This window comes from Sinocyclocheilus rhinocerous, unplaced genomic scaffold (genome assembly GCF_001515625.1).
Source record: "Sinocyclocheilus rhinocerous isolate Xijiao unplaced genomic scaffold, SAMN03320098_v1.1 scaffold295, whole genome shotgun sequence".
Classification (NCBI taxonomy): Eukaryota; Metazoa; Chordata; class Actinopteri; order Cypriniformes; family Cyprinidae; genus Sinocyclocheilus; species Sinocyclocheilus rhinocerous.
Window position 1 is genome coordinate 2,079,850 of NW_015647035.1, and position 27,246 is coordinate 2,107,095.

Below are 27,246 nucleotides of genomic sequence, written 5' to 3' on the forward strand. Positions count from 1 at the left end.
CGGATTGATTTGGGCAGGTCATTCCACCAGGAGGGAACAGTTAATGAAAAAGTCTGTGAAAGTGATTTTGTGCCTCTTTAAGATGGCACAATAATACGCCGTTCACTTGCAGAACGCAAGCTTCTGGAGGGCACATAACTCTGAAGTAATGAATTTAGGTAAATCTTAATGGATTAATGGATAAATCTTTGGATTGCTTAATCCAAAGAGCCGAAGCGCCATTCACACAGACTGCATTTAAAAACATATGAGACGCAGTGAAAAGGAATAAACCTCCACAAATTCGTGACATGTTTTCTAAAAGTTTAAACTGTTTTAACTTTGCATGGCTTTCTATACATCTCTTGTGTGAGACGCGAGTGCAGCAGTCATATTTGTCCGTCTAAAAAATGCGCTGAATATGCGTTCTGTGTGAATGGCTTGGTTTCGGTTTTAACCTAATCAAGATATTCTCTGCATTGAGCTTCTATATTTCTCTAATATTTTGAATGAATAACGCAGCAGCTCGTGGGTTAGACTAACAAAACATTAAAATGCAACAACGTCACTTACATCATCATCACCGAATCTCGTGCTCCACTGATGATGCTCCCTGATGCACACCTAACATTCAAATGCAAATGTTTATTTAAATTCGACTAATATTCATTCTTTATTCACAATCTCCTCATCACAGGCAGGCACAGCACTCAATTCAGCATGTGTTCGTGTTTGTGTGTGCTGTCTGTGTCACTCATAGCAGGTGCCTATATCGTGCGCTATATCAAACATTTTTTCTATCGATATCGAAGAAGGTGTACCGTCGATAAATATCGATACCGTTTTATCGCCCAGGCCTAATTTAGACTACTGTTTTTCATACAAATAAATGAACTTGCCAGATCAAGTGCTTTCAATTTGTTTGTGCACTAAGCATCAGATGGCAAATGGAACGAAATAATAGGAAGATAAGAATGTTTTTCAAGTCTATTCCAAACACTAAAATCTGGTTAACACGAATTTTGTTTTAAGACCAACAAGGATGTTGATCAGGAAAACATCCCACATGGTGAAATCACGGTAAGTGTTCACAAACACTGCTGCATATTAATTGAACTTCAAAAACATCAAGTCTCACGCAGCGAGTGAGGAAATGAGAAGCAGCAGTAAAAGTTGAATCACCAATTACAAACTGACTCCCATATTCTCCATAATGAAATGCATTCTCTGGAAGAAGAACAAAGAGCCCAAACCTCGCTGAGACAACGCAAAGTCTGCTTACAAACAGGCCGTTCAACTTCTACCACCATCTGCTGCAACCATAACAGCAATTACAATTAAAATTCTCTCCATTTTTGTGACCATGCCAACGGCGTGTTGTGTGTAAGACTTTGTATCTAGAATTGCCACGGTGACCACCGGCATCAGACCAAATTCACCAGTTTGGCACTGCAGAATGAACAAAACGTACTGTTATGCACGGTCTGCTAGAGCAAATGGCTTGATTAACAGACACACAAAACTGCAGCATGACAAACTGCTGGACACTGAAGTGAGCTAGTACTGACAATACTGAATATCTCACCGCTGTTTCAGACCAACAGTGCAGTCCAAAAGTTTGAGACCACACTTTTTGTAAATATTTGTTTATTTGTAAAAATTGGTTTTGAGTTTGTTTTTTGTTTTTTAGTTTTTTTGAAATTTAAATCAAATAAATATAATATAAACATAAATATTTATATGAATAAATTTATTTTTCATATATATATATATATATATATAGATATATATATATATATATATGTATATATAATATGAATACAAGGATTCAAAACTATTTTGACATCATTAATAATCAAATAAGCAAATTTGTGATCATGAACAAATCTGCACATGCTTTTTGGAACACAATAATTGTTATTCTGATAATATAATATGTAATGAAAAATATTATATTAAATTAGAAACCACCAAAGAGGAGCTTTTACAATAGTGGAAACTAGTTTCAGATATTTGGATCCTACTGAAAAGCACAACAGCTTGAAGTCATTTTCACATTTGGTTGTGTGATTATCAGTGAATGCATAAGATGATCTAATATTATGATATTGTTATAATGGTCAACACATGGGGAGGAGCGAGTTAAATCCTCCCCATGGCATCAAAAGTGCCATTAATTCATAAGCTGCTCACAGAACAGCTGGTCAGTTCATACGGATCCAGGACTCACAGCAGGACAGTTATCTGAGCAGAAACTGCTCCACATGACTGATCAACAGCCCATGCTAATCACACCATGCATTAAAGCAGAGGGCATGTGACTGCAATCACTCATGTGCCATCGGATCAATAGGCCGAGGATCATTTTTAGCGCTCTAAATCAAATGCAGCAGCATATGGTTTACTGCCAAGCCCATGAGACGTGTGACATGCTGATGAATCTACAGTATCCTGGACCATGCTGCCATTTTTGTAGGTAGATTTCATGTCATGATCAGTAAAACAGCTTGTTGAGTGTCATCGGAAAAGAACAAACACACACACACAAAAAAACACATCAATCTCATGGCTTTCTTTTAACTGAACCAGTGATTGGGTGGGAACGGAAGCTAGTGGTCAAATACTTAAGTCACTACCCTTTGAGTTTTTCATGAAATCAGATATCATAATAACAATACTAATCACGGTCTTGAAGCCCGTGGAGTGATGACTAATGCATTCTTGATCTAAATGAGCAGTGCAAAGTGAAAATGCCTCAACGCAGTCGATCAGGGTGGAGGAGTTAAAAAAGGGCAGCCGTGTGTCAATCTGATGTGCCACGTACAGTATGTACTGTGTAAAGGTCATATTTAACTACTGTTATTACTATTATTGCTCATATCTAAGGTTAGTGATTTGAACAAACCCGTAAATTTTAGCATTTAACTTTGGCATGTAACATATCCTGAACATTTGTGCCACAGAAAGCAAGTGATACCTCAAATCATGTGGCTTGTTGAGCAGAGGTGTGGTATTACTGTTCTAAAACAATATGACTGATGATTTTTGTCTGGGCAAAAAAAATCCTACACAGTCTTAAGTGGCAGTAGTCGCACTAGACTTTGAGCATTTGGACACAAATGAGATATGAAGTCCTACTCTGTGGCGCCTTTATTAAAAAACATAAATTCAACATATAACAAATATATCCAAAATGTAGAAACATGAATTCTACTCCACTTTCCTGCACCACTGCAAACCTGCAGCTTTAAAGTTTATGTTATTAATTATTAATTAGCCAGGTAAAAAACAAGTAACCAATCTGAATGGCGATGTCACTCAGGATGTTTACAGTTTTGTAATTGTGCTTTTCCCGAACCAAGCTCAAGTGGAAACCGCAACCATTCATTACCGTACTTAGAACCATTCAGCCCAACAAGCTAAAAGCATCCATTAAGCACCGCTTAACAACGCCCTAGCAACTAATAGCAATGCACTAAAACCCTAATAACCCTTTAGTAACTGCACAGTAACACTCCAGCAGTTTGACAGTGAGTTTTGCAGACAAACGCCGTTGATATTTTGTTCAGAAATGTTCAAAACTAGTTGTTATGATTAGCATCTGGGGATTAAGGAAGGAAATATGTCTCTGCCTAGCTGAAATGCCTCAAAGAGCATAAACAATTTTGGGTTTTTTTCATCCTTTCGGAGTTTCAGAGAGAAATACTGTGATAAATTATTGAAGATAAACAATATAGTCAAATATGGTTAAACAGCCCATCTTATATTGCACATAGTAAAATAATTGCATTTAATTGCATTACATAGCTCACATACAAAACTGACATAGAGTAACAAATGGATGAGAATATTTGCCTCAGTTCAAATCAGTCACCAAGTTCAAGCTCATGACAGAAAGAATGTCCAAGAAGAACAGCAACGGATCCCTGCTGGCAGCATGTGATGAGGTGTACCTTATGCTTCACGACTGCCACAAATACAACTTTCACACAGCCTAGAGCAGGGATTTCAGTCTTAAGGTGCATCACATTAGCAATATAAAGCACAGCTCACACAGAAGTCACTTTCAAACTAAGCAGCTCTCTATTGCAACTCTGTGTAACCAGCTTGAAGCCACTGCGAGATCTGCGTGGGGAAATCTTTCGCCCTCATGCAAAATGTCCAATTGCGTGGATTTCTATTGAAATGACTGCATTTGGCCTGTGAAAAATCACCAAACAATGTTAAATATAACTACACATTTAGAAATGCTGGCTATATAGGCAGCTCACTAGGTTTTTGAGGCTGTACTTCTCTTCACACCTCACTGTTACACAAAGTAAAACTAGAAACAGACATTATTAAGCTAACTATAACTATACAGGTTTTATTTCTAAAACATTTTAATTCTATGAGAATAGAGAAGTCCACACCACAACTATAATGATAAAGACACCATTTTGTTGAAATCGCTTCCGAAAACTTTTTTTTTCCCAGGCAATGAACGATAAAAACATTGACAGCCAAACAGAATCCACCCAACTTTAAAGAGCATGAGCATTTAAAGCAGCAGACAACAAAACTGCAGTGCGAGCTTATTATAAACAGTGCGTTATCACCCCTTGGTGTGGAAGCTATATTGCAGCTATCGTTGTATTTATAATTCTTGGTGTGAACAGGCCTCAACTCTCTGAGAGTAAAGCCCAATTTATACTTCTGCGTCGAAACTAGAGAGTCGCTGCTCTGTGCACTGAACTGATTACCCCGCTTCCACAAAGGATGATCCATCAATGAGCCGCTAGAAATGACATGAGATCGATACAGCAATGGATCTGTCTAAGAGACGGGCCTAAGCCTGTGTGTTTCCCCTCTCTGGAAAATCCTTCTGCTGGTCTCCTGTGTGAGAGATAACGCTGAGCGCCAAGAATCTAACCCAGATTTATTCATCCATGCAACTGTAAATGTGACATAGTTAGACATTCCCTATGGATGTTCCTCCAGAATGAAAACAGAAAACAGCTAAACTTCTGAATGTATGATCTATGTTTCCACTTAAGAAACTGTCAGTGTTGGGGAAGCTTAATACTCTTAATTTAAAGGTAAACTTCAATCAAGATACCCTTTTTAAAAAGTAGTTACCTGCACCATAAGCAACAACACAAACTACACTGAAGCTATTTTTTAAATATCAGATTATATGACTTCATTTTTTACAAACTTACCACTTTTAACTCATATAAACTTTATATCATATATCAACTTCATATAACTCATATAAATTAAGTTTTAAAATACTATATACAATAAGATTTGTAACATTTTTTAAATAAGCTTCTTCACCAAGGTTACATTTATTTTATCAAAATACAGTAAAAACTGCAATTTTGTGAAATATTATTGCAATTTAAAATGTTTTCTTTTTTAATATATTCTAAAATGTAATTTATTCCTGTGATGTGAAAGCTGAATTTTCAGCATCATTACTCCAGTCTTCAGTGTCACATGATCCTTCAGAAATCACTCTAATATGCTGATTTGATGCTCAAGAAATATTTCTTATTATTATCAATGTTATGAAAATGAAAACAGTCGCCTAATGTGTGTGGTGATTTTTTCAAGATTCTTTGCTGAATAAAAAGTTCAAATGAATAGGATTTATTTGAAACAGAAAAATCTTTTGCATCATTATAAATGTATTTACTGTCACTTTTGATCAATTTAATGCATCTTATATGAATAAACGTATTTCTTTCACTTTACTGACCCAAACTTTTGAACTGTAGTAATATATATATATGATCAAAAGCAGTATCTTCCTAAATATTATACCACTGATAATTCAATATTTTGAATATTGATCAAATAAATGCCATGCACACCACTGTGCAGGAGCAGAAATTAATTGGTGAAAAAAAAAAAGATTGAACCAGTGCTTTTGAAAGAACAATATAAATGAACCAATCCACTAAAATGAACACTCTCGGGAAAAGTAGCTTGGTACTAAAAAGCTACTCTAGCTTGACCTATTGCACACCACTGAAAAAGTAGTTATAAGCCTCACTACTTTTATTTAGTTAGTTACTCTGCCTCATTAGATCCTTGAAGGTGAATCTGTATTCAACACCTTGGTTGCAGTTTTCTATTCAATTTCCTATTCAGTGTTCTACTTCCAGTAGCAGGCGTCAACAGGATTTATCCCTGCTGTTTTTTTCCAAACAGTTGCACAATCACATGCCTTATTATCTAGCATGCTCTGGATTTTAACCAAATGGGTAACGTCAGGTAGTGTCATATGTGACCGGAGTGATGATATCAGATAATTATTCAAAGCTTAATAAATGGCTTACTGGCTTAAACCTCATCAGTGTGCAATATTACATGACCTCAAGATCAGAGCGGGACACAAACTCCACCAGTGCTGGAACATCCTCACAGACTGTTAAGAGATTAGAGCGGGATAAACCGGACTTGATGTGTACTGATGAAAGCCTGCTGATCCTCACACACACACACACACTCTGTGTTGCACAGCAGTACTTTCATTCCTTCATTTCACATTCAGAGGCTAGAACGAGCTCAAGAATAAATTATCCTAATGTTTTGCGTGTAAACACATTGTCCATTTGGGACACCATAATTTATGGAGCGAAGTGTTACGGCACTGACCAACTCCTTGCTCGATGCTGTCGTCTGAATAAGATAAAGTCATTACTATGACATTTGCATGTTAGCTTTGATATGTCTGTCAGTTTATTATGGATGAACATGCGTTTCAGTCACGCATCTGCGGTGGAAACATTAACAAGATGTCAGAATGTTCTGCATTATTAAACATTTTCCTCAATCCTGAATTCGACTGTAAAGCTATTTCTAGTTATTTCTATAAACCTGCCCTAACACATCAAATCCAATCAAACCATATCAGAACCAAACAAACTGTGATTGGCTGTTTTCATGTCAATCAGACAGACCTTTCCTGTGGGTCCGAACAAGCTGAAAACTGATTTGGATTTACTTTATGCAGACAGTTGGTGTCCAAAAGGTTCGTTCGACTTTGTTTGCAGCTGGATTTGCGATCCATTGCGAGATTTGCCGCTTGCAGTCAGGGGAGGAATTGAAAACGAAGATGTGAAGTTGGACACTTCTAACCTGCCATATATTTTGATAGCATATGTCACAGTGACGTGGCGTTGACGTTGTCTCAAGTCATTCACTGATTTGTCTGCTAGTGAACACACCTAAAGTCTGGCCTCGTGAGACTAAGAGACACATGACCTCAGGGTACACATGCATTTTTGAACACACACAGACACACACACTTTCTGCTGGCTCAAACAGTCCGAGCCTTCTAAGAAAGTAAACCTTCTCCCACTTTGAAGACAAATCCTGCAAATTTAATGGAGACAGCAGACCTTCCCGGATTTTCTGCATTAGTTGTAGTTTCTATCAAAGCATCTCTCCATCCACACAGATTCAGAGCAGAGCACAGAAGGAAACCGGATGGCGGCTGACTTTGCAAGAGGAGCAGGATGAAACGTTTTGAAAACTTAGTGAGGAAGGCGAAACTGCAGACTGCATCAAAACATCAAAAACAATCCCTAAAAAGCATAGAGACAGTGAAAAACATCAATTCTGTAAAACACGGTGCATGGTTAACATCATCTTATTACGCGATTCTGCTGCTTTTATGTGAAGAAAATTCAAATGGCAGCTAGGTTTCAGTAAATGCTTTTCCATCTATCAAAATGTTAATGGCTGGTTAGTGTGCAAAAGGAGATGCACATTTAGGATTTGTTCTTGTTTCCGAATGCATAAACACCTGAATGCAAAACTGTTAAAACTGTGGTTTATCACACCTGAGTTCAATTTCTCTAGCCACACCCAGGCCTGATTACTGCCACACCTGTTCGCAATCAAGAAATCTCTTAAATAGGACCTGCCTGACAAAGTGAAGTAGACCAAAAGATCCTCAAAAGCTAGACATCATGCCGAGATCCAAAGAAATTCAGAAACAAATGAGAAAGAAAGTAATTGAGATCTATCAGTCTGGAAAAGGTTATAAAGCCATTTCTAAAGCTTTGGGACTCCAGCGAACCACAGTGAGAGCCATTATTCACAAATGGCAAAAACATGGAACAGTGGAGAACCTTCCCAGGAGTGGCCGGCCGACCAAAATTATCCCAAGAGCACAGCGACGACTCATCCAAGAGGTCACAAAAGACCCCACAACAACATCCAAAGAACTGCAGGCCTCACTTGCCTCAGTTAAGGTCAGTGTTCATGACTCCACCATAAGAAAGAGACTGGGCAAAAATGGTCTGCATGGCAGAGTTCCAAGACGAAAACCGCTGCTGAGCAAAAAGAACATAAAGGCTCGTCTCAGTTTTGCCAGAAAACATCTTGATGATCCCCAAGACTTTTGGGAAAATACTCTGTGGACTGACGAGACAAAAGTTGAACTTTTTGGAAGGTGTGTGTCCCATTATGTCTGGCGTAAAAGTAACACTGCATTTCAGAAAAAGAACATCATACCAACAGTAAAATATGGTGGTGGTAGTGTGATGGTCTGGGGCTGTTTTGCTGCTTCAGGACCTGGAAGACTTGCTGTGATAAATGGAACCATGAATTCTGCTGTTTACCAAAAAATCCTGAAGGAGAATGTCCGGCCGTCTGTTCGTGACCTCAAGCTGAAGCGAACTTGGGTTCTGTAGCAGGACAATGATCCAAAACACACCAGCAAGTCCACCTCTGAATGGCTGAAGAAAAACAAAATGAAGACTTTGGAGTGGCCTAGTCAAAGTCCTGACCTGAATCCTATTGAGCTGCCGTGGCATGACCTTAAAAAGACGGTTTCCAATGTGGCTGAATTACAACAATTCTGCATAGATGAGTGGACCAAAATTCCTCCACAGCGCTGTAACAGACTCATTGCAAGTTATCGCAAATGCTTGATTGCAGTTGTTGCTGCTAAGGGTGGCCCAACCAGTTATTAGGTTTAGGGGGCAAACACTTTTTCACAAAGGGCCATGTTGGTTTGGATTTTGTTTTCCCTTAATAATAAAAACCTTCATTTAAAAACTGCATGTTGTGTTCACTTGTGTTATCTTTTACTAATATTTAAATTTGTTTGATGATCTGAAACATTAAAGTGTGACAAACATGCAAAAAAATAAGAAATCAGGAAGGGGGCCAACACTTTTTCACACCACTGTATATGCTAAAACCCCCCAAATAGATGAGATATTTATATGTGCCTCATATAAGATACATAGTTAACATATTATAATAATTTTCATTAAATACACCAACAATTAAAGGTTTGGGTTTGGTAAGATTTTGTACGGTTTTACAATGAAGTCTCTTATGCTCACCAAAGCTGCAATGATTTGATCAGAAATGCAGTAAAAACAGTAATATTGGGAAATATTATTACAATTTAAAATAACTGTTATCTATTTGAATATATTTTAAAATGTAATTTATTCCTGTGATGGCAAAGCTGAATTTTCAGCATCATTACTCCAGTCTTCAGTGTCACATGATCCTTCAGAAATCATTCTAATATGCTGATTTGCTGCTTAAAAACTTTTCTTTTTATTATTAATGCAGAAAACAATTCATTTTTGTGCAATCTGGGACTTGTTCAGGGCTCCTGATGAATATAAAGTTCAAAAGATCAGCATTTATTTTTTATAAATCTTTTTATGACATTATAAATGTCCTTACTGTCAATTTTGATCAATTTAATAAATCCTTGCTGAATAAAAGTTTTAGTTTATTTTAAGAAAATCTCACTGATGCCAAATTTTTGAACGGTAGTGTGCATATTATATTTGTTAGATTTATATATTACAGTTCATATATATTTAAATGCTCATACACTACTGATCTGTTAAGCATTATATTTGTTAATAACTAGGCACACATGAAATCTCTATCCATAGCATTTCATTCAAAAAATTATAGTCTGTTAAAACATATTTTACCATGTTTAAAAACATTCCAGTGATGGTTAATAGTCACTTTCAAAACAGGAGAACGAGCATGTCCATTTTATTGTTATAAAAAGAAAGGCAATAATGTAATGTGTGATTCTATAAAATTGCCCCATACAAATACAGTTATAGCACTGCTGAATCAATTCACAGGTCCACACTCATTACAGCGGTCTCTAAAAGCAGCAGGGACAGCAGGGAGAAGAGCACTGAGACGAAAGTGCAAAATTCAGGATCATTGATTTTTCATCATACACTGGAACAAAATATCTTTCCTTGAATTTCGCTCTCAGACCTTAATAAAACTTAAAGGAGACATATTATGCCCCTTTTTACAATATGTAATATAAGTCTCTGGTGTCCCCAGAATGTGTCTGTGAAGTTTCAGCTCAAAATACTCCACAGATCATTTATTATATAATTTTAAAAATGCACATTTTGAGTGGAAGCAGAAACACGCTGTTTTTCGTGTCTGTCTTTTTAAATGCAAATGAGCTGCTGCTCCCCGCCCCCTTTTCCAGAATAGAGCTGCGCCATTACAGCTCGTACCTGCTAAAAAACATCTGTTTTGTTTTGGTTTATCATGTTTATAGTGCTGAATTCTTGCGTTTTAAACAACTAAGTTCTCATTCACACACAAGTTTACGTTAAAAACACACAAGTTACAAAAACAGTCGGTTATGTCTGTAAAGGTAAACAGCTGGGAAATAAATCGTATGTTTATTTTAGATCTGTGTGGCAGCAGTAATATTCATTAAATAAATCAATAAATGCACTGCTCTCTGTCTCCTCTGAGGCTTGGACTCTAAATAGTGTTCTGTGCTCGTCTGTGCAGCCAAAGACAGAACAGTTAGCATGTTTTGCTCAAACTTTCGCCATGGCATTAGAGCTGGTACACCGTTGTCGCTTGCTAAATCAAAATGACGGCGCCGTAGGTGGAAACTTACAGATTAAGGGGCGGTAATATTATAATGAGATCCCTTTGCAACGTCACTAGGTGAGCAAAATCAGATGTGCTCGTTTTTTCAGACGCTTGCAGAAAAAGGCTTACCAAAACAAAGTTACTGGGTTAATCTTTTTCACGTTTCTTTGTTTGGTAGATGCACCAGGGAACTGATTATAGCACTTAAAACCTGGAAAAGTCAGATTTTCATGATATGTCACCTTTAAGGTTAATGCCATAAGAGGGAAATGGCTTTTGCAGAACAATATCAAAAGAAAAACAGCGAATGGTGCAGACAGTAACATGGTTAATTACTACCTTAAACCAAGAGGATGTAGTTAAAATACTAAGGGGTTATTTACACTTGTATTTACTTCCTTGGAACACAAAAGGAGTTATTAAAGAGTCAACACTGTTCTTTTATTAGAATATTCATGATGATGAGCACCTAGTAAAGATAGGGAACAGTATTATAAGCAGAGCGTAGCTGATGTGGATTCTGGACCTTTAAATTTGAACCAAATTCAACCAAAAATGACAGATTTACTCACTATCAGGCTATCCAAGATTTAGATGATTTTGTTTCTTCATTAGATCAGTTTTGGAGAAATGTAGCATTACATCACTTGCTCATCAATACATCCTCTGCAGTGAATGGGTGCCATCAGAATTAGTCCAAACATCTGATAAATACATCACAATAATCCACAAGTAATCCACACAACTAATGTCTTGTGAAGTGAAAAGCTGTGTTTGTAAGAAACAAATTCATCATTGAAACTTTTTAACTTTAAACCAAAATAAGAGTCCATAATCCATAATAACGCTTCCTCCACGGAAAAAGTCAATTTCCTGTCCTCTCACATCAAAATCCACAGACATATTTGTTAAGAATCGTTTTGGACTGTAAACAGTGTTCAATCTGTGCACATTTCTCTCCTGATTCAGATGAGATGACTTTTCACTGGAAAAAGCAGTATTATATAGAGGACCTGTAATTTAGCCGGAAGAGAGAGTTTGAAATGAAAAATGTCTTAAAAGATTAATTTGTTTATTACAAACACTCTCACATCACAAGACATTAACTGATGGTCTGGAGTCGTGTGGATTATTGTGATGTTTTTATCATCTGTTTGGACTCTCATTCTGACGGCACCCATTCACTGCAGAGGATTCATTGGTGAGCAAGTGATGTAATGCTTAAATTTCTTCAAATCTGTTCTGATGAGAAACAAACCCATCTACATCTTGTAGCCTGAGGGTGAGTAAATTTTCAGCAAATTTTCATTTTTTGGTGAACTATTCCATTAATGTTCAAATGGAAACACCGAGAAGTAGCTGGGCAGAGTTCCTTGGAAAATACCTAAGAACACAAGGAAAAACATTCTGATTCCAACCAGAATCCAAGTCCAGAGCCTTGGGTTTCTCTTTCTATATATATGAAATATGACAAATAAAACTGCTCCAAACTGTGAAACATATAACCTTATACATATACTGCTTGTTGGTGTACATACTAATCAGGCCTAGGCTATCATCATAAGCACACAAGTGATGATGACTGAACAGCACTGCAATTCATCATTTCATAAGTGGATTATAATCGTTCTTTCTTTGAGTGGCCCAACGAGCTGTACACTCCATCTCTATTAAAACACATTTTCTGTGTCCAAATGGTCTTACTCGGAGCGAAAAAGCAAATAATCTGTAATGAAAAGTCTGATTCAACTCATACAAATGTACAAAATAGTGACATGGTGTCCAAAAACAGGTGTAATCTGTATCCTTATTTACACTCCCAAAACAGTGAACTTGTATATGCACATACGTAATACACAGTGGGCCAGTTATAATTTTGTAATTTTCATATACATTTTGAGTACAATTTGTTATTATTTAAAAATGTACATGAACTTTAACATTTCTGTTTTGTGTGTTATGCTTTTTCTTGTGCTTCGCCACTATAGGCAAGTGTAGTAAACAGTAAGGTTTTTTTTTTGCGCTACAAACAAGTGTGTTTATGATCATCATAATAAATTAAAATATGATAACAAATACCAGTTTGCAATATCAAGCAGCATAACAGACTGTTTTTGTACATCAAGAATAACTGGAAGCAGATGATGCTGGAAGCCTCACACAAATATAAATGGCAAACACCTGCTTTTACATTAAAAAAGGTGGATAGTATGCAGTGTCATGGAAGAGAAAGAGTGCTGAAGAAAATCTATGCAGTATGAAGGTCCTAAAAACAAGGTGATCATTTATTTATTCAGTAAATCTGAACTCAAACAAAGCAGTGCAGTTACCGAAATCTCTCTCACATACAGGCGAAGTACTGCTGCAATAGACATCTGCTTCATGTTTCTCAAAGCTCTCAGATTTGCATTCCCTAATGTAATCTAATTAGCCACTATGACATTTGTGTGTCATTTTTGTTATGTCTGTCTGCTTTAAATTCATGCAAAAGCTGATATGACTTTATTCTGGTTCAACAGTCATCTCTGTCACTTGTCTGTGGTAGAAACCTTTGAAGTAAGTGACCTTGACATGACATTTTCAGCAAATCTATCCATGTTTATAGTCAATGTCTATCAATCTTTAAAGTGTGTGTGTGTGTGTGTGTGTGTGTGTGTGTGTGTATTTGTTCACAAATGTAGCATTTAATTGATCAAAAATAGTCAAAATAATAATACTGTAATTTATTATTGTTTTTTAGTTTTATATAATTTTACAATTCAGTTTTAACCTGTGATGGTAGAGATTAATAAAAAGCAGCCACTATTCCAAGCTACTAAGAAAATATTATAAATGTTTTTTTTTAGTTTTTCATTTTCATTTCATTTGTCCTTAGAAGAAAACCACCAATTTTTTTTTTTCAAAAACATAACTATTTCATAGTGATTCCAAACAATGAATGGTAGTGTACACATTTAAAACATATGGTCTTTCTTTTCCAGAAAACTAATTAAAAATACATAGTTTTGTCCAATTATTTTCACCTTTTTCCTGAGCAACTGATGAGCACTGCCATGATGGATTCTAACTTCCGTTAGGATGCTGTTGTGTTTTCCGGTCTCCTTAGAAATTCATGGTAAAACTTTGTAATAAGATCGACTCAATTAAATGAACTGAAACTTTTTCAGTGTAACTAAATATAAAAATGTGTGCAGGGTTAAAGGGTTAGTTCACCCAAAAATGAAAATTAGGCTGTGTTTTACTCACTACCGAGGCATGCTAGGTGTATATGACTTTCTTCTTTCAGACGAATCCAGTCGGAGTTGTATTAAAAATTGTCCTGGCTATTCCAAGCTCTATCATTGCAGTCAGCAGGTGTTGCAGTGCTTCAGTCCAAAAGAAGTGAAATAAAAAGCGCCCATCCATAAAAAAAGTGTCTCACACGGCTCCGGGGGGTGAACAAAGGCCTCTTGTAGCGAATCGATGCGTTTTTGTAAGAAAAATATCCATATTCAAAACGTAATAATCACATTAATGTAGCTTGCGCCAACAGTTGTACACGGAAGCAGCTCCAGGAGCATGACGTAGGAGTCTCGTGAAAACCAACGTTTGTTTATAGGATCAAAGGAAGCAAAGTTTCCTTACTTTAGCAAAGGAAAACCAGTCTCCTCTTGGCTTATATCGAAAATCCTCTGACATTCTTCTTTAGAAATCCTCGTTTTGTACTTCTAATTAGTGACCGTTGTTTTGTTTTGATCTCTCCGCTGCGCTTCCGTGTTTGTCAATTCTCACCGGCGCATGCGCTACCGCTACCCATACGTCCTACATCATCCACCCGGAGCTGCTTCCGTGTACAACAGTGAACGCAAGCTAGATTAAATTGATTATTAAGTTTTAAAGATGGTTATTTTTCTTACAAAAATGCATCGATTCGCTACAGGAGGCCTTTGTTCACCCCCCGGAGCCGTGTGAGACACTTTTTTTTTTATGGATGGGCGCTTTTTATTTCAATTCTTTTGGACTGAAACGCTGCAACACCCGCTGACTGCAATGATAGAGCTTGGAATAGCCAGGACAATTTTTAGAAAGAAGAAATTCTTTGAAAGAAGAAAGTCATATACACCTAGCATGCCTCGGGGGTGAGTAAAACACAGCCTAATTTTCATTTTTGGGTGAATTAACCCTTTAAGCTGTGCTGTTGTTGGCTGCCACAGTATCAGTAATAAAGGAATCCTGTAAAGTACTTGTTTTGCACACCAGAAAATCTGTTCAGCGCTATATGCATTGCATTCTATGTCAAATGCTAACAAGAGAAAACGAGCATGGCTTGCAGCATCTAAGTTATAATACTGTGTAAAAATAATAAAATAGTGAGATAAAATAATGTATGCTGATGCTCTTATCGTTTCGTGGACAAAATTCTCTGAACTTCGCCCCGATCAGGAGCTGTATGTAGGAAACTATGGAAACTACAGGAGCTGCATGAAACTATGGTGGCATGTGCTTTTTAAAACCATTTTTAGGTTTACCATAATTTACTCTTAAGTGCATTCTTGATTCCAGTAGCGGTACATTGAGCGGTGATGTCTAGACAATGCCACTTGCTATTCTGTAACGTCTGTCCTTTACTTCTGCCCTTGTTGGAAGAGGAGTTTGTTAATATTTAACTATGTTCTGGCAAAATACATGTTAGAGAAACTGCATCTGACTGCCTATCTGACTCTACTTTATCTTCTTTTAACAAGCACAGCAGCATGAGGTTGATCTGAATGAGGCATCTCTGATTCACCCCTTAAAGAAGATGGCTTACATGCTTTTGTTGCTGGGTTTTTATAATGGTGAATGTAGTGAATAACGAATAAATGAATAAAAAGTACATGGGGATTCCAAAGAAAACATGGTAACTGCCAGTTTAACCCACCTCTACCTTTAGGAAACGGTTGTGTTAGTGGTGGCAGTTTATTGTCTCAGAAATACACTACTGAATATTTCAATAATGAATATAATACAATAATTCACTAAGGAACTATTGTTTTTATTCAGCAAGGATGCATTAAACTGGTCAAAAGCGGCAGTAAAAACGATTTCAAATAAGTGCTGTTTTTTTTTTACTTTCTAAAACTTTTTTAAAATCCTGAAAAAAATGGTATCATGGTTTCCACAAAACATATTAAGCAGCACAACTGTTTTGAACATCATTTAACTACAATAAATACAACAATTTAATTTACTGTGTTTTCAAAAACATTACCCCATGGTGTAAGTACAAACATGTTGCATCTTAAATAGATTTTTTTGTACAAAAGAATTAGAGAATTGAGAGAATTGTCAAGTGCATTGTATTGTGGGAATCAAAGCTTCACATACTTCTACTCCATACATGCATACAGAAAATTTGCATACTGTGCACAGTATATTTATTTTATTCTTAAAAAAAACATTATAGAGGTCATATGTTAGTATGCTATTCCTAACACGGCCCATGAAGCTGAGGGGGAAGTGAAGCAGCCCAATGCACTAATGTAAATAGCAAATCCTAGCAGAATGTGTCCAGATTAGTCAAACAAGGCTAATGTTTTACCATCTCTAAATAACATACTATTGATTAATGACTTATCTTGGCTATATCACTGTACCTAAGTGAGATCAAAAGTTTATGATGCTATATTAAAACCCCACAGAACTTAAAAATGTCTGTAATAAGAATACTTTTGCACTATGAACAAATGTCACTTCCTGAATCATTACGGAATATCGTCCAAAGTTTATCCTATACCTTGTTCATGCAATTTTCAAATGAGATAAAGCATTAAACTTTTAGCGTCACTAATGGGGCATTTGATTTCCAAACTGCCATGATATGTGCATGAGCCAATGTAATAAAATGTTGGCATAGTCATGTTTATGTGATTGGAGAAAATGCTTTTTAGCACCACTCATTGGACACTGCAACTGTAAGAAGCAAAGTAATATCATTTTTGCAAAGATGATGCCACAGGCACATGTTTTTCCTGAGCCTGCATGTGTTGCAAAATAACCCACCCACAAACCTCTATGATATTTTGCTCTCTAGATATGGCTTGGGTCACTCCTTCAATGTAAACCTATGGGATTTTTCAGTCTCTCCTCAACAAGCCCCACAATTGATGAAGTATTATCCACGATGATAATACAAATAATGTGGGACAAGTGGTTTGTTCAAATCAGGGGCGTAGCCATCATTTCAGAAGTGAGGGGGACAGATAAAACATCAGATCATGCACAGTTTATCCTATCTCTTTGAATTTAAATATATATTTATTCACACCGGCTCGTGAAAACCTCTATGCGAACACACTTGCCCGAAAAAGTGCGGGGGACGAATTTACGTGATATTAAAAGTGGGGGGGACACGTCCCCCGCGTCCCCCGCGTAATCTACGCCCCTGGTTCAAATCACTAACCAATATACTGATGTTTCCCATATAGCAAACTCCACTAATTACTTTGTGAAAAACTTGAATTCGCCAGACGGGACAAAATAGTGGAATCCAAAAAAATTTTTTATCTGTACCTCTAAGTATTAGATCTCATGATGGATTTTCCTACAGTCTTAGAATAAATCGTTAAGTGTCTTGGCTAATGCTGGAGTGGATATGCAAAAGCTCCGTCAAGTGCATCAAGCACATTTGAGCACAAAGGTGAATGTGCTTCATGAATAGACAGTATTACAAGCAATGCACACACAGAGAGACTGTCTAATAGCAGCCAATTTTACAGGAATTCACCCTATTAAGAGTTTTCCAATTTATTTGCAATTTAGAAAAAATTAAATGGCTTACTGAGGTCATACCAATTTCAGAGAATCGAATTACTTTCTACTGTAACTACCTACGGCAGTTTTTGTTTTTCTGTCAGAAACACAACCAATTTCAAAATATAACACTGCAAGCGGTCCACAACTTAATCACTACGTTCATTTTAATCCCGTAGTGTTATTATTGACCTATAGCAATTGTGTTATTACACATATGGCTATATCTGGTTGGACTGCAGACAGCAGTGCAATACGAGTTAGCATAAACTCAACAAACACCTTCTTCCAAAGGAGAAATTGCACCATTTGATACGGAGATATACAGCTTTTCATGGCAGGTCTGTTCTTCAGCTACATACATCTTTATGCTAATCATAAACATTTCATGCAGTGAAGGCCCAGGGGCGGAGTTTGTCTTTTCTGAATGAGGATACAAATGAGAAATCCTGACTTAAAATGTAGGAATCTGGATAAAGCTTATACAAAATAATTTTAATACATGCTTCAAAACATATGGGAAAGGCCTATTGTTTGTGACATGAATGTCAAAAAGTGTTCCGAAACCGGTCTGTTTGTTGGCTGTGGGTGTGACCCATTGAAGCTCCACTATAAAGTCCATCTTATATATGGTATGATGAGGCAAAATGGACTAAGATGACCCCAACACCTACCTTAATTTTTTCTTTTGACCGTAAATGGCACAAAAATCTAATCTCGTCACATTTTATGAATAGCTACCCTATGCCTTTCTTCATTTTGTCATTTTATATAAATATCAACATTTGTGAGATTTTGCCAGTCAAAAAAGATGAACTGATCTAATTTTGTATCTCTGGAAAACAGTGATCTGTGACATTGCATTATGTTGAATATATAAAAAAGGGTTTTTTGTCTATTTGTCAATGAGGGATTTTTAGATTTGTGGAGAAAAACATACATATTTTTTTTTACATATATTATATTTTGCTTTTCATTAAAACCTATAGGATAACTGAGTGCAATGATTCCATTTGAATGCAGTGTCACTATTATGACATACCTTCAATTAAAATATGCACCGTTAAATATGCATATATTCATATTCCTTTACATAAGTCATGGAATAAATTTACCTTTCCAATGAATCTCTTTTAATGGGATTCTGTGTTGTCTGTCATTGATTATCATCACCATCCTGTACATGCTGAACTTTAATCTAAATATTTTACAATTTAAAAGTAAATGTGTATTGTTCTTAAAAGAGGCATCTTCCCCCATCTTCGTATTGCATACATGCTCTAACATCATGCCATTTCACAAACCAGGCTTTCATTTAAAAGGGCAGCCAATAAAACACCAACTTCAGTGTATTAATTCATATGTTGATATTTCCTTTCTACCACTTTCTAATGTCTTACAATAATAATGCATGATAAACTAGATCTACCCTGTGCATGTACAGCATTCTGCTTCACTCAACCTTTTCATTAAACCTTAGCATTAAAACATCCCTGTTCATCATTTACAACTTCACATAAGGTGAGATGATACTTTACACATACTGCAACCAGGGCACACAGAAACCACGAATACCATAAACACATATGGCATTTCACAACATTGAAGTCAAAGGCAAATCTTGATACAATGCACAGTCACTAAGGTCTTCCTGGATGAACGACATTGGTGAAATACTTTCCTTTTTTTTTTTTTATTCACTGGAAGGGAGGCAACTCCACCATTCCTGAAGCACATCCCCCCACATAATGTTCTTAAAACCTCATGCAACTTCAAAAACAAGCAAACAGGACCAGAAAATGCCAGCTTGGCGTACAAAGCCATCTATTGTTTTATCTACTGTGACATTCTGTTCTTAAGATTACAGTGACATTGCAAAATGATAAGAAGGTGTATAAAAAGTCAGGCTTTTCAGCAAGATGTGGCAAGAATAATGTGACAAATACAATGATGTTATTTTTTAAAAATGCTGCATTAAAACATTACTGTCCTTATAGTCAATAAGGTATAATAGCTGCATATTACTACTGTAATTTAAAATTATGAGTATAAGAGTTAATTATTTTAATCAAGGAGAGGAAATTAGGGATAGTTGTTACATGGGGAAGTTGTCACAAGGCCTATTTATTAGTAACTATGTAAAACAAGTCCTTGTTTAAAACTAGTTCAATACTGTCGTAAATTGGAATAATTTAAGTCTTTTGGTGTCACATTTTCATTGGAGCAAGTGTTAAATGTTATGTAATTAACATGTTTGAATTGTTTGAATTTAGCTGTGACAACATGCCCCATCGACTAATGTGCAGTGAATTGTATCATTGTTTCCTGGGTGGAAATGTTCGATAGATTTGCTATAATCAAGACTTTGAGATATATGTCTAAACAGAAATTGACTTTAAAAAAAAAAAAAACTTATACTGAGAAAAATATTCACTGGAGTAAATATAGTGACAACTAGCCACGGACAAAAATAAAATGTTCCTACATGCAATACAGAAGTCAAACATAAAAAATAAATACATAAATAAAATAAATAAAAATATGCGCTTACCGCCATTGCCACTCAGCAAAACTGGCAGTTCAAAACCATCCTTCAATTGTGAAAGAATAGGCGTGCAAGAATAAGCCTGACACCACACAGTCACTGATCCACCCTTTAAAACTACTCATGTGTAACATAGGAATGCCAGCAAAAAGCGAAACAAAATGTTTACAGTACGCACTTATGTAGCGCTGTAATCCATTCTGCATTGAGCCGATGCATCCATCCAACAGACCTGCTGCAATCCAATCGCATTGGGTACACTGCCTAGTAGCGACATCCGATTCATTGATTCGTGAATCGTTCTTTGGAGTCGGATCTTTCCGATAAATCAATTGAACTGGTTCGCTGAACTGCTTGAACATTTAATTCATGAATCGGACTCGAGTGAACAACTCACTGTCTGGCTCATTAATTTACTATAGTAAGCAGCAACGCTACAAATCAAACGGGAATATGTTTCGTGTTTATGTAGCATTTTATGTTAACTTACAAAACTGTTTCACCTGAGCGATTTAAGAGAAATGTCATTGCTGTTAAATCTACATGCAAAATATGTTAATTAATTAGAAGCCGAATCATGTTTGCAACAAACAGGACTTAATCAAAATCGGCTCGAAATCAAAAAGAAACGACTAAACAGCAACAAACAGCAATATTTACTAACCCTTTTACAACGTGTAAATTGGTATGAGAAGTCAAAATTCCCGCGATGACGACATTACACGATATTAAAAAGAATCATTTCTGAACTGACTCTTTGAAAAGAGCTGTTCAAAAGAACCGATTTGAGAACTATGCGTCCAGCAGAGCGACTGCAATCAAGGCGCTAGTTTTCTCTGGAGTCTGAGGTTAAGTTACATTCCCAGCAGCCTTCTCTTTTGTACACATCTTTCACTGGCAATAGTTTAGTGGTAAAGCATTAGATCAATTTCGCTGTCGACGCGCGATGAAGAATGGCAGCTGCAGACCACCGGACAGTCATTCGTCTTACCTCATTTTTCAAGACAGTTTCATTTCGACCAAGTGCAACATGCTAACGTTAGCTAAAAACAGATACAGTTGCCTTTTCACGGTCTGTACATCATTAACACTGTCAAGGCAAATACAGCACGCATAATAACAGAGCTGTTCAGCAGTGTTTCTGCAAGCACTGAAACAACGAAGGGACTCGAGCTGCAGTCATAATACGTTGTTTATACAATAAACCAATGCCTTCTGCGGTGCTAAAACGAAATGACACGCGAATGATACATGTATTATATGTATATAATACGATATGCAAATCCCCCCCCAAAAAGATGCAAATTATTTCACGGCGAATTAAAAGACGACCGTGTGTTTTCTTACAGTGACAGCGGTGCAGTGTTTACCCTCTTCATGCACGTTTACGTGATTCGCTCAAATATTTACTTACCTCGTCTTTCCCCGTCTGTACAAGCGTTGTTTTTGTTTTTATTTCACGGTTCCCATCTGATAGCGTGCGTCATGTCCACCGACTTCCGCGTTCGGGGTGGAAAATCGGGCTGAAAAAAGAAAATAAATCGGAGAGGGCATGCGCGTGCTATCGTCTGCTCCAGTGCTAATAATTTACGTACACACTACACAGCTGATCCAGTGCTCTGGGCTCATTAATTACTCATTACATTTCTACTGAGAAATGAGTAAGAACTTTTTTGCGTGCTAGAGGTGCTGGTGGTGATGATCTCTTTGCTTTTCTTCTATCTGATTGTTTGAGATTCATGTGTCCAAAGTCATTTCATTAGTTACAGTGGTGCAAAATAGAGTGTGTGTTCACGTTTTGTTTTTTAATGAACAGAATTTAAAGATGCTCTTTTCTAATCACTGTCATAGTGGTTAAAGACAATAAAAGAGCCCTGATTTCACAGGGATGGGTTTGATGTGCCCTGCTCCTCCTTGTCTTACTTGGAGAAACACAACAGATGATTTTATGTGTCATGATAGAGAGAACAGCTAAAGGCTGTGTCATGCTTTGAAAGGGTTTACACGTTTTATCCGCACATTCTGTGCCCAGAGCATTGTCTAAACATGCTTTGATTAATTGTTACGTAACACAATTATTAATTATTTGGTTATGAATTGTGCAAGCATGAATAAAGCACAAAAGTCTGGATGCTACAATCAATGGCATGGTTTTTTTTTTTTTTGGAGAGTGGATGTGTCGTCAAATGTTTAAACAAGTTTTTCTTGATATTCTGGTCTTAAAAGACATTTCCTTGAAGGACACAGGACTAATCTTAAGACTCATTGGGAAATGAGTTTAATGTTAATGTGATATTGTATGTTAAAGAAGTGATTCCTTCTGAAATGGCACAGTACAGTACAATAAAATTGTGCATCTAAAAAGCTCCTGCACAAACACCACTTCTTTCAAATTCTCAGTTTTGAGCGACGCCTATTTCCTTTCATTTAGCACTGCGTGAACCATTCTTACACCATCTGCTGGCTGCACAAACTAGTCTTTTGAGTTTAGGACTCTAAGTTGAGGTTATTCCTGAAATGGTAGACTATTTCTTTGATATTATTTTAAGTAAAAAGTCTGTACTAATAACACAAAAGTTATTCAGAGGTGGATGCACTCACTAAATGGGTTCATGCTAGACACAAGATTACAATTTAGTCAAATAAGGGGGAAAACACGTTAAGACAAGACTATGAATATACTCATTCCAGTACCTGGAATCTCAAACAGCAGTGCTGTTATGAAGAAGCAACCGAAACAATAACATAAACACCCCAATGCAATGTTAAAAAAGTGTGAAAGATACAGTAGAACAACAGAATACAGTACAAGAGAGTGAAGAAAGAAAATCAAAGGAAACAATGATATTTTATTAGGCTCATCACCTGACAATTACAGAAAAATGCAAATAACAACTGCTGCCTTCTACGCAGCTTTTCAAATACTAAGGTACAAAAAGAATCGTTCGTCATGGCAACCAGTCAATTGTTTACATCTTATCATGCCAAGCCCTTATAAAGTTGCTTTAGAATGCTACATGGTCAAACTGCATAGTGTAGTGTGTGTATGGCCGACAGAGCCTATATACTTCATACTCAAAGTGAACCAAGGTTAAACAGTCTTGTTATAACACGAGTGTACAGTGCTTGGCATTTTTTTTTTTCATGACAAGAAGTGTTGGGTAGAGTGCTACTGGACAGAGAAGAGGAGTAATGTGTCAGAAATATAAGAAAGTTCTAATAGGAAACTTACAAAAGACACACAGTTCAAGCACACCGTCTCCCCTCCATACAGACTCCAATCTCCTCAAGAGATATTCAGCATAACTAAAGTGCATCTCTGCAAGACTTGTCATGAAAAGTGATTGTTGGTTCTATTTCAAAAAACAAAGCACACTTAAAAACGTGTAAATAGATATGCGTAGTTGTGTATTCTGCTCATTTAAAAGTGTTTTACATATTTTAAAAGTTTATTTGCATGATATTTTTAGAAACTATTTACATGATATTTTTTTGTTGTTGCATTAAGTAATTTATAGACAGCAGACAAAGGTGTGTTTTCCAAGGCAACGGCTAATGAGTAAGCACTGTTTTTTGCCTTTTATTTTTTTTCACTACTATATTTTTAAGCAAACATGGTGATAAAAGCACACGTTGGTGATCAAGGTTTTCTCTCTTTTTAATAGTTGATGGATTTCATGCCTTTTTTTCTCTCACCCATGCAGTGCCTTCATATTTTGGGCAGCTTTGGTGCACTTATGATAGGATTGGTCTCCTGTAGAAAGCGTCGGCCTGCGCTTTTGTAGTCGTAGGTACAGTCGTGCGTCTCTGAGTAGCGGTGCATGGAACAGAAGATGTTGCCACACCTTACACAAAAATAAACAGATATCTTTATGAGAACGGCAATAATCATACAGCAGTCTAACCAATGTTTCCTCTAAGCTGTGTGAGAGAAAGTGCACTTCTGATATTGCTTCCTCCGAAATGAATAAATGGATGGTGTTTGGAATTCATCTGGATGTCCATTGATTTTCAGTATGGAACTAAAGCTATTAGAAAACTATACAGAAAAAAGCTCACAGCGACACCAAATAGAATTGTTACTAAACATCCCACACAGGTGCATTTTGTTTACACTATGGTTTATTTTTCTTGTGAAACTGATATAATAAAAGTAACTTTGATTTAGCTATTTGATTTACAGTCTCCAGAATAACTTAGGAACAATAAATAATCATCTTGGCACAATTAGCCCAAATAAATGCTATAATGTTTTTGAAGGAATACTCTTATGTTCACCAAGACTGCATTTATTTGATCAAAAATATAGTAATGTGGTGAAATATTATTACAATTTGAAATATCTGTTTTCCATTTTAATATATTTTAAAATGTAATTTATTCTTGTGATGGCAGCATCATTACTCCAGTCTTCAGTGTCACATGATCCTTCAGAAATCCTTCTAATATGCTGATTAGCTATTTAAGAATCATTTCTTAAGGCCCGTTCACACCAAGAATGATAATTATAAAGATAACTATATTAGCATCCACACCAACAGATGATATTATTTATTATAAAAACATGCTGCAGTTTTGTCATCTGCCACTTAAATGCTCAAGCTCTTTAAAGTGTGGTCAATTCTATTGGCTGTCTTTGTTTTTATCATTCATAAGCTGAAAAAATTGTTCTGAAAGTGATTCCAATGATATTGTTCCTCTGTGTCATTATCGCTATAGTTGTGCGGTGGAATTCATAGCTATAGTCATCATAATTGGTCTGAATGGGCCTTTAATATTATTAATGATAAAAATAGATGTGCTATTTAGTAGGCTTTTGCTCAGCAAGAATAAAAATGAACCAAATTAAATTAAATAGATTATATTATATTGACTAATAATGTTCAGAGGAATCTGCAAAGAGATCAATAATATATCATTCTTGAGAACACTAAAATTATTTTAGCAAACTACATTTAAATCACAGATATCTGACTAATATCTAAAGTAACAAGTCATTCCAAACTCATTTTAAACATTCTAAACAAATTTAAGCTATAAGCCAAACATATGTCTATATATTAGAGGGATCAAATGTAATGATTTAAGAATAAACCATAAAACTCATATAGGCCAATCTAAATACTGGGGGATGTGTCCTTGTCAGTGTTTATGGTGATTACAGTCATGCTATTAACAAACAAATCTGTCATGTTTGAAAAGAAAGCACTGTTTGTATCATACTATTGTATAATATTTCGTATCAGTCTAGCTGGATGGATTATATAAGGCACAGGAGAGAATAATAGGCACAGCGTTCTTTTTAGTCCTTTTCAAAGATGCATCATATAAGACTTTGCCTTGATCAAAGCTTCAAGAAAACATACAAAGAAACTGAAGAAAGTCACAGATGGTGTTATCAGCAATGGCACATGACATATATGAGAACTACTGTCACCCCCAAACAGAAATAGCTCTGTCTTACACCACAAGCACATGCACCAAATGAAGTGCATACTTCCCTTTAAGATTACAGCTATACATTAACTTCCCTTGTTGTAAAATAATGAAAAACTCATACTGAGGGATCCGCACTGTACCTGCATTCATAGCTGGTGGCCAACCCGGTCTTCTTCCCACACAGGAAGCAGTGCTTTGAACTCTTTTTCTTTGTTCCAGTGGGAACCTTCACAGGGGGCAAGTGATGTGTTGGAGTGCCTAAACCAACATGTCCACATATACACAGACAATCACAGGAATAAATCACGAGAGACAATCACAACAACTATAAAATACAGATTCAAAAGAAAAACTACTCATGTACTTTGAAACCTCCGTTTATTTCTACACAAGTCACAACGATAAGGAGCAAGGAAAAGACACACATTGTGACAAAAAATGCCAAGCACTGGGGCATGAGATTGGATTTCCAGTCATGTACTTGCTGGTCTATCTATTCTGTTATTTGCCATCACTGTTGCATTTTCAAGCCAGTGACAATCTCAGATGTGACAGAACATTCAGTCGCTCTGAAACACTGTCAGGGAACATTTCCCAAATGTATCAGGACCACCTGTTGCAAAACCATCATCCAGGCTCTTAAGCGCACAATCATGCAGGCAGTCTCTCTAAGCATCAAACCGAGTCTGAGTGAAGATGTGCTTCTATTTTGTGTGTTATTTTGCATGCATGCTTTTGTAAACATGTGATCGTGTGAATATTTGTCCATGTGACTGAGCTGTGCTGATCATTTCCCGTTTCTTGGTTTCAGTCAGCAGTTATTCTCTGTATGACAGTGAATATTTTAAATTTGCTGGGCTCATTTAAAATGCAACACTTCCTGTAAGAGCAGCCCTGCAGTCCTCACCCCTCAAACTGACCTCCTGAAAACTATTTTATAAACTGATATGCAGTACTGGGCATATATAAGGCACAGGAGAGAATAATAGGCACAGCGTTCTTTTTAGTCCTATTCAAAGATGCATCTTATAAGACACTGTTTATAAACTGATCATTCAAATTAATCGACCAGTGTTTGGCATTCTGAGATTATCACATTGGCTAATAGACCTGCCTGCTTGACCTTCTAAAAAGTTTCCCAAAATACAGCTACAACTATAATTTCATATTTTCCATAGTTTTGTGACAACATTCAATATATATATATATATATAAATATTTATGTATTTGTACTGAAGTGGCATAAATGGTGGCATAAAAGGAAGCAACATTTTGACATCGTTAAGTCAGTTGGATTCAAAATGTTTAATGTAAAAAATAAAATATTCAGTACTTGTTTTCCATATACAGCTGTTCACTACAGAATCAAAAATGGGGAAAAAAAGTCATCTTTTCATTTATATGCACCAATATAGCAATACACATTAGTGAAGGCATACAGAGACGTCTCTGTGAACCTTTTTGATGGATGAAGCCAGGCCCGGGTTAGGAATTCAGAGGCCCCTGGGCACAATGTCTTGTCGGGCCCCCCACATCCACACACGCACACACACACGCGCGCACAATCAAGGTTTTAAATTATAGGGTACTACTTGTTGGAAACACCTCTAGCTTAT

General features: G+C 36.5%; 2 protein-coding genes across 2 annotated transcripts in view; both read right to left on the bottom strand.

The window, feature by feature from the left end:
• LOC107708446 (uncharacterized) overlaps window positions 1-22,008 on the bottom strand; it is a 120,980-nt gene extending 98,972 nt beyond the window's left edge. Inside the window, exon 1 of the mRNA XM_016512683.1 lies at window positions 21,606-22,008. The gene's annotated coding sequence lies outside the window, so the exon portion shown is untranslated. The remainder of the gene's footprint in view (window positions 1-21,605) is intronic.
• Window positions 22,009-23,689: 1,681 nt separating this feature from the next.
• zfand4 (zinc finger, AN1-type domain 4) overlaps window positions 23,690-27,246 on the bottom strand; it is a 22,642-nt gene continuing 19,085 nt past the window's right edge. The window contains exons 9-10 of the mRNA XM_016512688.1: window positions 25,771-25,888; window positions 23,690-24,036 (exon numbers count right to left, since the gene is read on the bottom strand). Coding sequence (XP_016368174.1) covers window positions 23,901-24,036; window positions 25,771-25,888 — 254 coding nt within the window. The 3' untranslated portion in view covers window positions 23,690-23,900. The remainder of the gene's footprint in view (window positions 24,037-25,770; window positions 25,889-27,246) is intronic.